General features: G+C 49.6%; 1 protein-coding gene and 2 non-coding genes across 15 annotated transcripts in view; 2 read left to right on the top strand and 1 right to left on the bottom strand.

Moving 5' to 3' along the window:
• The first annotated feature begins 1,347 nt into the window (after positions 1–1,347).
• TRRAP (transformation/transcription domain associated protein) overlaps positions 1,348–10,808 on the top strand; it is a 137,890-nt gene continuing 128,429 nt past the window's right edge. For 12 of the 13 annotated variants that reach the window (XM_050783930.1, XM_050783928.1, XM_050783920.1 and 9 more), the window contains exons 1-3: positions 1,348–1,434; positions 3,854–4,014; positions 4,733–4,782. In XM_050783930.1, the coding sequence (XP_050639887.1) occupies positions 3,915–4,014; positions 4,733–4,782 (150 nt within the window). In that variant the 5' untranslated portion in view covers positions 1,348–1,434; positions 3,854–3,914. Of the gene's footprint in view, positions 1,435–1,743; positions 1,884–3,853; positions 4,015–4,732; positions 4,783–10,808 lie in introns of those variants that run through there. The other variant, XM_050783919.1, reaches the window with a different exon arrangement.
• Positions 4,451–4,646, top strand: LOC126951893 (small nucleolar RNA ZL1). The gene has a single exon (XR_007724727.1). It is a non-coding gene; the product is annotated as a small nucleolar RNA ZL1 (small nucleolar RNA).
• Positions 7,715–7,818, bottom strand: LOC126951857 (small nucleolar RNA U13). The gene has a single exon (XR_007724700.1). It is a non-coding gene; the product is annotated as a small nucleolar RNA U13 (small nucleolar RNA).

The following is a 10,808-nucleotide window of genomic DNA, read 5'->3' as shown; positions in this document are numbered from 1 at the left end:
TCGCTCCCACCTCAGCCTCCCCGGTAGCTGGGACCACAAGTGCCTGCCACTAAGCCCGACTAATTTTTGTATTTTTTTTTGCAAAGACAAGGTCTGGCTGTTGGCCAGGCTGGTCATGAACTTCTGAACTCAAAGTCCTCCCACGTTGGCCTCCTGAAATGCTGGGATTACAGGCATGAGCCACCACAGCCGGCCTGGACCTCCCACTTTTTGGGGGGCAGTGGAGGTAAGACAATAGCAGATTTTGCTTGCAAACAGGCAACTTCTTCCGTGATGGAAGGGCTATTCTGAGCCATTTTGTTTCTCCTGGGGCAGAATTAACTGGTGCTAAAAACATCCATTCACAATCCCAACATTTCAGCTGTGGCTTTGTTCTCGAGTGGCAACATTAAACAAGTAAGGAGCTTATTTCAGAAAAGAGCACCTCCCCTCCAGGGTACCCACGGGCATCGCGGCATTTATTTATTGTAGGGTGTGCAATGTATCTGTCTGGGAAGGGAACATAATGATATTGGTGGGTTAGTGGTAAATGGGGTGAGGGTGGGGGGTAGGTGAGGGAAGGTGTAGGAGGTGGAACCAGGGCCTGGAGGTGGCCAAGTTCACGTCATGCTTCCACACTCTGTCCCTGTAACATGGTAACCATGGTGCCTGACCGTACCTTAACCTTCGAGACACCTTTTGGTCTGGCCCATGCCACCTCTCCTGGCTCCATCCCCACTCTGTCCTTTCATTGCTCTGGCCTGGCTTAGGCCTCTCTCCATCCAGTTTTGATGGAGGTAGATCTGCCTGCCAGGTGGATCCAGCCTCGGAGGTAAAGCAGCTGCAGAACCAATGGGGCCTTTCTGCACCTGGGCGGCCACTTCCAGGAAGCCCACCTGGACTTTCTTTCACTAAGAGGGTCTCGGTCCATCTCCAGCCTTCACTTTCCCAAAGACCCTCTTGGCTTCCTCTCCCTTCTGCGGGCCGAGAAGAACCCCAGGAGGGCAGCGGGGGGCCGGGAGCGAGGAGTGGAGGTGGCAAATCCTACCCTGCCTGCCACCTTCAGTCCAGTGGTGGACAATACCTGGGCCCCATCGCTGCCAACTGGGGAAGCCCCCCACCCCCAGGATCCCCGAGCATTCCCCGCGGCCTGGCTCTTGGGAGGAGACTTAGGGAAAAAGGAGCCCCTAGAACCCGGGCGCCGGCCCGGCCCCGTGACGGCTGGCGGGGGTTTAAAGGGCTGGGGCCCACCCGGACGGCGGACGCCCCTCCCCGTGCCCGCGCCCGCCCAGGCCGCACCCACTTGGGGGCGGCGCGCCGGGGCCTGGCGCTCGGTCGGCGGGCGCGGCCGCTTTAAGCGGGGGCGGGACTGCGCGCGGCCAAGCGGCTGCGACGAGGACTCGGCTGGGGGTCGCAGGGGTCGCGGGCCGGGCCTGCGGGAACCCGGCCGCCGAGGTAGGGGTAAGTTGGCGGGCGGGGGTCCGAACGGCCCCGGGAGGTGCGCGTAGCCCCCAGGCGTGGGGAGGCCTCTGCGGCGCGGCGGCTCCGCGGAGGGATGGAGCTGGGGGCTCCGAGCGCCCCGGGATCCTCTAGGCCCCAGCCAGAGCCCACCCGGGGCTGCTGGGCCGACGGCGTTTGCGGCCGAGCTGAGAGGAAGCTGTGGGAGGCGCAGAGCTCGCGGGCGCGGGAATTGGCGCTCGTCGCTCGCCGTAGCTCGGCCTGGGACGCGGTCGCAGAGCGCCAGGGACGGCGACAAAAGGAGGGAACCGGAGGGCCGTTTGCGAGCTGAGAGATCGGGTGGGACGTTGCGGTCCTGTCCCTCCGGAGGCGCCCCCCGGCCAACCTGGCACCTCCGGGCCTCTACGCAGGCACTGGGCTCGGTAGGCCCGGCGAGGGGAGAGAAGGTAGCTGCGACCACAGCGCCCCCTCTGGCCTGGCGGCGCCGCCTCAGGCAGGGCTCGGCGGGGTCTGGGGGTGGCAGGGCCGTTTTGTCCCCGGGAGTGGGAGCGGGCGCCGCGCCAGCCAGGCCTGGGCTTTCGGCGTTCGGGGTGGTGAAGTTGCTTTCCCTCAGACACGCGGAATGGGGGCGTTTTCCCCCGGCCAAGGCCCCCAGGCTCCGCGGGACCCCGGGAAATGGAAGAGTTGTCGACTTCCGTGGGAAGGGGGAAGTTTGGACAGGACTAGGGAGGTTCTTAGGCAGGGAGAGGCCGTGATCCCGAGTCTTGGGTCCCCTGGGATGGGGATGGGCAGGGAGAGGCCGTGACCCCCGAGTCTTGGGTACCCTGGGTTGGGGATGGGCAGGGAGAGGCCGTGATCCCCGAGACTTGGGCACCCTGCGTTGGGGATGGGCAGGGAGAGGCCCGAGAACCCCATGTCTTGGCCCGATGGAGATGGGGAAGGGGGTGTGGGGTCTTCTGTCTTGGGGCGGGGGTGTCACCTGGAACAGGTAGTTGCCAGGTGCCCTAGCAGGGCATGACACACTCCCCCGCCTTGGTTTCCTTCGTGGCTTTTCCTACCTGGAGCCAGAAGGCTGGGGCTTCTGGTGGGCGTGTTTTGGGACACCTGTGGGCATGCTCTGTGCATGGAAGAAGCGTTTTTGGTGTTTAGGAGAGTGCCCGGAAGGAGCTCTCTAGTGTCACCGGTGTCCGCTGCAAAGCAGTGTATCCGGTAGGCCTGCAGAGGAGGTCCTGGTGTGTCTGTTGAAAGAAAACGAAGCAGTGAAACTGCCACTTAGTGCAGAGCAGGATTATGCAAGGAGGAGGGGTTAAAGCAACTTATTTCACCAGCTTCTCGGGATACTTTGTGACACCTGTTAAAATAGAAACCAAGTCTCCATCTGTGTGTCAGCTGGGTGCAGCCGTTGAGTACCTACTGTCTGCCAGCTACAAACAGAATTCATAGTTTCCCGTGCCCCTCACATAACCACAGTCTGAAGGGGGGCTGCTTGGGAGCCCACCTTTGGCACTTGGGGATTTTAATGCCGGCTGAAGTTTGGGAACCAGTCACACGTACAACCAAGGTTGCCTCGATCCAGCCTGCTGCTTGGTTTTTTTTTTTTTCCCTCCCCCCGAGACTGAGTCTTGCTCTATTGCCCAGGCTGGAGTGCAGTGGCACAATCTTGGCTCACTGCAATCTCCACCTCCCGGGTTCAAGTGATTCTACTGCCTCAAGCCTCCCGGGTAGCTGGGATTACAGGTGCCCGCTACCATGCCTGGCTAATTTTTGTATTTTTAGTCGAGATGGGATTTCATCATGTTGCCCAGGCTAGTCTGGAACTCCTGATCTCGTGATCTCCCTGCCTTGGCCTCCCAAAGTGCTGGGATTCTAGGCGTGAGCCACCGCGCCTGGCCTGCTGCCTTGTTTTATACCGCCCATGAACTAAGAATGGTTTTATATTTTTAAATGGCTGGGGAAAAGAGGAAGGATATTTCATGGTAAATGAGAGTTATATGAAATTCAGATTTCAGCATCCATAAATAAAGTTTTATTGGAACACAGCCTCACTCATTTGTTTACATGTTGTCTGTCTGTGACTGCTTTCTGGTTATAGCAGAGCTGAGTAGTTGTGACAGACTGTGTGGCCACAAAGATTAAAATATCTACTATATGGCTCTTTACAGAAAACGTTTGCCAACCACTGACTCAGGGAAAGAGGAAATACCATAGGAAAGAAAATATCTGCGTAGAAAAATCATGTTTCAAAATTAATAGACAAAATGGGTAAACTTCATATTCAAAAAACCAGAAGGAATAGTGTTAGATTCTGGATTAAGATGAAAGCATATCAATTATATAGGCATTTAAGTAAGATTTTCACAGAGATTGTGATCCTGTGCCCTCCGTAAGTTGACTAACTCTATGCTTCTTTTCATAGGCTGGTTAAACTCATGGACCTGATACTTTTCTCTTGAGAATCAAACCAGCCCAAAAGAAAAATGGCATTTGTTGCAACACAGGGGGCCACGGTGGTTGACCAGACCACTTTGATGAAAAAGTACCTTCAGTTCGTGGCAGCTCTCACAGATGTGAATACACGTGAGTTGATCCTTTTTGTCATTAAGAAATGCATAAACAAGGCTGGACGTGGTGGCTTACGTCTGTAATCCCAACACTTTGGGAGGCCGAGGCAGGTGGATCACCTGAGGTCAGGAGTTTGAGACTAGCCTGGCCAACGTGGTGAAACCTGTCTCTACGAAAGTACAAAAATTAGCCAGGCGTGGTGGCTCACGCCTGTAGTCCCAGCTACTCGGGAGGCTGAGGCAGGAGAATCACTTGAACCCAGGAGGCAGAGGTTGCAGTGAGCCGAGATCATGCCACTGCCCTTCAGCCTGGGTGACAGAGCGAGATTCTCTCTCAAAAAGAAAGAAAGAAATGCATAAATATGACACATCCATCTCAGCTCCAATGTTGTGCACTTTAAAATTAATTGTAACATTAACTTTTATTCTCGTTTTCCTTTTCTCTACCTTGTAGAGAAGCAAAGTGATGAGTAATACTGGCTGGAGCCCCAAAGAGGCACATGTGTGTATGTTTGTGTGTATGTATATGCTTGTCAGTGCATGCGTGTGTATGTCTGAGAGTACAAATGTGTGCGACTGGTTGTAGGGAACTAGCTATGTGCCTTCTATTAGGCCATGACAGTCAAACTGATAAGATCTGATTGCTTCTCTTAAATTACTAAATCCAAGTTTTGCATTAACATAATTTCCTTAACATAATTTCAATTACCTGATGCTTGTATTGCCATTTACAGCTGATGAAACGAAGTTGAAAATGATGCAAGAAGTTAGTGAAAATTTTGAGGTATGAGCATTATATTTTGTATTTTTCATTTTGAGGTAAATACTGTCATGCACTTTCCTGTTCCTGCTTTGTCAGTCTTTTTACTAGCAACTCAAAGATCATTGTCTTTGTTCAAGTAATTTATTATATTTCAAAACTGACATTTGAAACTTTGTACACAGTGTTTTCCATCTGCACGCTAATGATAGCGAACCCCGCACCATGTTGAGGGTTGTCAGTTTTGTTTTGGTTGTTTTAACAACATTGTTTCATTTTAAAATATGATAGCTCTTATAGGCTACCATGCCTGTTGGGATGTACTCAGATTATTCTTGTGTTTAGTTTCTTTCTTTTTTGATTTTTGTTTGAGATGGAGTTTCGCTCTTGTCGCCCAGGCTGGGGTGCAGTGGCGTGATCTTGGCTCCCTGCAACCTCTGCCTTCCAGGTTCAAGCGATTCTCCTGACTCAGCCTCAAGAGTAGCTGAGATTATAGTGCCTGCCACCATGCCCGGGTAATATTTGTATTTTTAGTAGAGACAGGGTTTCGCCATGTTGGTCAGGCTGGCCTTGAACTCCTGACCACAAGTGATCTACCTGCCTCAACCTCTCAAGGTGCTGGCATTGCAGGCATCAGCCATCTCACCTAGCTTGTTTATTGTCTTCTTTGAGGCGGAGTCTGACTCTGTCATCCAGGCTGGAGTGCAGTGACGTGATCTTGGCTCACCGCAACCTCCGCCTCCCGGGTTCAAGTGATTCTCCTGCCTTAGCCTCCCAAGTAGTTGGGATTACAGGTGTGCACCACCATGCCCAGCTGATTTTTGCATTTTTAGTAGAGGCGGGGTTTCACCATGTCGGCCAGGCTGGCCTTGAGCTCCTGACCTCAGGTGATCCACCTGCCTTGGCCTCCCAAAGTGCTGGGATTACAGGCATGAGCCACTGTGCCTGGCCGAGATGCACTCAGATTTATGTTGTAAATTTGTTGTGTTCAGGTAATTTGATGGTGTATTCCTATGCAATGAGATCTGGATGTCATTTCTGGTTCTGCTAATTAGAACATCTGTGACCTTGATCAAGAAAGAACTTTCTCTCTTGTGGACCACATATCCTACAATTTTATATGTACTGCGTGTCCCTCAGACACTTTTCATTTTTCTTCAGTCTTTTTTCTTTTTGTCCTTTACATTGGATAATTTCTGTTGATCTTCTGAGAATTTTTTTGTTATCTCCAACCTGCTGGGTTTTTCTTAGAATTTCAGTTTATGTTTTGTATTTTTAAAAATTTTAGCTATTGTGCTTTCAGTTCTAGAATTTCCATTTGGTTCTTTATAGATTTCGTTTATCTGCAGATTCCCCATCTTCATTTATTAAGACCATACTCTTTTATGTTTTGAACATACTTACTGTATGAGGGCTGTTTTAAAGTCTTCGTGTATTAAAGCCAACATTTGGGCTATATGAAGGTCAATTTCTATTGGCTGTGGGCCTCGTTATCCTGTTTCCTTGTCTAGTAATTTATATATTTATATATTTTGAGACAAGGTCTTACCGTCACCCAGTCTGGAGTGCAGTGGTACCATTTCGGCTCAGAGCAACCTCAACCTCCTGGGCTTGGGTGAGCCTGCCACCTCAGCCTCTTGAGTAGCTGGGACTACAGGCATGCACTACCATACCTGGCTAATTTTTGTATATTTTGTAGAGACGAGGTTTCACCATGTTGCCCAGTCTGGTCTCAAACTCCTGCCTCAGCCTCCCAAAGTGCTGGAATTACAGATGTGAGCCACTGTTCCCAACCATCTAGTAATTTTTTTACTGTACAGTGGACATTACATGTGAGACATCATAGGGAGTCTATATCCTGTTATCTCCCTCTGAAGAATGTCAGTGTTTTGTCGTAGTAGGCAGTTCAGTTACCAGCTGATCCCACTGAATTTGCATAGGATTGGTTTTATGCTTTGGGGAGGATCTGTGGATGGCCCAAGGTCTTTCCCAGGTCTCTAACTTGGTGGGATTCAACCTTCAAATTCTGCCTTTGGATCTCATCAGAGGCTGATTTTAGGCTTTGTTGGGGTTGGTCTAGAATAGGCCATGTTCTAGGACATAGTCTAGCTGGATGTGTGAGGTCTGGGATGTTATTAAGATGTTAAGTAGGTCTTTGCACTCCGGCTAGGCTTGAAATCCAGCATTCTCTAGCATTACTAGATGTATGGTATCTTCATTCATCTTGCAATTTGTTTTTTTTTTTAAGATAGGGTCTCCCTCTGTCGCCCAGGCTGGAGTAGAGTGGTGTGGTCACAGCTCACTGCAGTCTCAACTTCCTGGGCCCACCTCAGCCTCTGGAGTAGCTGGGACCACAGGTGTGCACCACCACGACCCACTAATTTTTGTATTTTTAGTAGAGATGGGGTTTCGCCATGTTGCCTAGGCTGGTCACGAACTCCTGACCTCAGGCGATCCGCCCACCTCGGCCTCCCAAAGTGCTAAGATTACAAACATGAGCCACCATGCCCGGCCGCATCTCTCAGTCTTGAAGCAAGTACACTGTGGTGAGCTTCAGGCAGTGTCACCCTATGTGTGTGCAGTCTAGCCCTCAGCTGGCTTCACTGGAGGCCTGCTCTCTGGTTTGCTTTTCTCTGGTGCTATGCCCTCCAGATTCCAGCCACTTTAGCTCTCCTGAACACTAAGGATTTTACTCCTCAGCTCAGCAGGCCGTGACCCCTGCGTGGACCCAGCTTGCTGAACCCCAGTTGGAAAATCGTACCTAGGCAGAGAACCATGGTGGTCATAGGGCTCAGCATGTGAATTTCCCTTCTCCTGGGAGTCATGCTCTGGTATTGCCCCTAATCCAACACCTGAAAAGAGTTATCTCGTATTTTGCCCAACTCTTTGGTTCACCTGGGTACCAGTTAGTCTCATAGACAGATGAGAAAGTCACTTTTGTTACTTATTTTTTTCACATCAGATGGGTAATGTGCTGACATCATAACAAGATTTAAGGGAGACACGTCTCACACATAAGCATGAAACCCCAATCATCATGCTTACAAACTACAAAAGGATCATGTTTCCGATTTTTATTGTTTATTTGATTAAAAAAATTTTTAAGAGACAGGGTCTTGCCGTACAGTGGTGCAGTCACAGCTCACTGCAGCCTTGAACTCCTGGGCTCAGGTGGTCCTCCTGAGTAGGTGGGACTACAGGTGTCAGACACTATGCTTGGCTAATTTTTCTTTCTCTCTCGCTATGTTGCCCAGTCTGGTCGAACTCGGGGCTCAAGCGAACCTCCTGCTTCGGCTTCCCAATGTGCTGGTATTATAGGTGTAACCCACTGCGCCCAGCCAACGTTTCTGTTTTAAAATGTGAGGATAATAATCTAAGAACAATAGAGAAAATGTTCCCTAGCTTCCATAAGGTTTTTTGTATTAACAAACGTTGAATACATGCTGGTGGGGTTGAATCAAATACCCTACTATCTGTACTAATGGATAGTATCTTTTTTTTAATAGACATTTTCAAGGACTTGTTGCCTTGAGCTGAGCTAGAAAAAAACCTTGAGATATTTAGAGATCTAGCTAAAGAGCTTTCTCTTCTGCCCAAGCTGCTAAAACAAGCTGTTTAAAAAATACATATATATATTAAAAAAAAGGTGAGAGGCAGAAGAGGATATGCCTGCATTCCGCATTTTGCTGGAAGAACTGATCTGAGAGAACCATAGTCCTGGCAGGTTTATCGGAGAGGCTGAAATGGGCAGTCTGTGAACCCGCAGGAACAAGCCCTTGAGTCAGGGCTCCGAGCATGGACATAGGGCTGTCTGGATTAAATATCTGTAAATATCTGACCCTCTTGAGGTTCTGAGACTTTATTCTCCTTTTTAGGATTTGCAGTTATCAGGTTACCTCCTTCCTGGCTTTTGGTCTCAGATGCATTGATTAACAACTAGAAGTTAGTGGGGCAAGTCTGGGTGTGGTGGCTGACGCCTGTAATCCCAGCACTTTGGGAGGCTGAGGCAGGTGGATCACTTGAGGCCAGGAGTTCGAGACCAACCTGGCCCACATGATGAAACCCTGTCTCTACTCCAAATACAAAAATCTAGCCGAGCATGGTGGCACATGCCTGGCCTGGAGTCCCAGCTACTCGGAAGGCTGAGGCAGAGAATCACTTGAACCTGGGAGGCAGAGGTTGCAGTGAGCGGAGATCATGCCACTGCACTTCAGCCTGGGCAACAGAGCGAGACACTGTTTCAAAATATTACATATATATAATATTATATATATAGATATATAATCTACATATATATATCTCTCTCTGTATCTGCGAGGCAGTACAATTAGGGCTTTTCCAAGTAATGACTTTTGCAGTCTGTGTATCAACATTTACCTTAAATGAAATTCAGATGACTGAATTCTTCAGAGAATTAAATACTAGAATGACCATCAAGAAGCAGTTCTTGGCGGGGCACAGTGGCTCACGGCTGTAATCCCAGCATTTTGGGAGGCCGAGGCGGGTGGATCACGAGGTGGGGAGATCGAGACCATCCTGGCTAATATGGTGAAACCCCATCTCTACTCAAAATACAAAAAATCAGCCGGGCGCAGTGGCAGGCGCCTGTAGTTCCAGCTTCTCGGGAGGCTGAGGCAGGAGAATGGTGTGAACCCGGGAGGCGGAGCTTACAGTGAGCCGAGATGGTGCCACTGCGCTCCGGCTTGGGCGACAGAGTGAGACTCTGTCTCAAAAAAAAAAGAAAAAAAAGAAGCAGTTCTCTAAATTACTACCACCCCAGAAAAATGTTTAAATGAGGTGAGTGAAATTTAAAAAACTCCCAGTGATTGCAGGAGTCTTACAGCTTCATTATTAAATGGGCCATCTTTCAAGACAAACCTTCAGGTTAGGAATCACATGAACAATTTATCTGGATCAAAAAGCTGGTGGCTGAGTTGAGATACTTGCAGAATAACCAGGCAGCTTGTTGAATAAATCTTTTTTTAATTATAAAAATGTTTTTTTAGAGACAGGGTCTTGCTATGGAGTATAGTACCTATTCACAGGTGCCATCCTAGCATACCACAACATTGAACTCCTGGGCTCAGATGATCTTCCTGCTTCAGCTTCCGAGTAGCAGGGACTACAGGCGGGCACCACCATGCCCAGCTTGAATGAATTGTTTTAACTGGAGAAATTCTTTTCTCTTTTAGACATGGTCTTGCTATATTGCCCCAGCTGGTCTTGAACTCCTGGGCCCAAGCGATAGTCCCACCTCGTCCTCCTAAATAAAGTGCTAGGATTACAGGCATGAGTCACTGTGCCCAGCCTTATTGGAGAAATTTGAAATGCAGATATTTGAAAGCTGTGTAATCATTAGTTAATATGGACTTACATGCAAATATGTTTGACTTCTTGATAACCTGGCAGTTAGTTCAGTGTTCCAGCATGAATCTTCTCCCTCTTTTTCTTGAATACTTGATTGTGGGTGTTTCATCAAAAGTCTTAACCTTTAGGGACGAAAGGTGCCAAACACAGTTCTTCTGCCCGACACATTCACTGTCTGCTTGGAGAGAAGCTATTTGGTTTCTGCACAGCTCCTGGGGCCACCTCCCATACAGTGTTCTGTGTGAGTGGAGGCCCCAGAAATCTGCACCAAGTTGGCCCAGGAAACAGGTGCTTAGGTGTGTTAGCCAGGCGTGGTGGTGAGCTCTGTAATCCCAGCTACTCCAGAAGCTGAGGCAGGAGAATCACTTGAACCTGGGAGGCGGAGGTTGCAGTGAGCCGAGATGGTGCCATTGCACTCCAGCCTGGCAAAAAGAGTGAAACTCCGTCTCAAAACAAAACAAAACAAAACAAAACGGCCGGGCGCGGTGGCTCAAGCCTGTAATCCCAGCACTTTGGGAGGCCGAGACGGGCGGATCACGAGGTCAGGAGTTCGAGACCATCCTGGCTAACACGGTGAAACCCCGTCTCTACTAAAAAAATACAAAAAACTAGCCGGGCGAGGTGGTGGGCGCCTGTAGTCCCGGCTACTCGGGAGGCTGAGGCAGGAGAATGGCGTAAAAACC

This window comes from Macaca thibetana, chromosome 3 (assembly GCF_024542745.1).
Source record: "Macaca thibetana thibetana isolate TM-01 chromosome 3, ASM2454274v1, whole genome shotgun sequence".
In the NCBI taxonomy this organism is placed as follows: Eukaryota; Metazoa; Chordata; class Mammalia; order Primates; family Cercopithecidae; genus Macaca; species Macaca thibetana.
The sequence above is the reverse complement of the archived record's forward strand: the minus strand, read 5'-3'. Positions and strand labels throughout refer to the sequence as shown.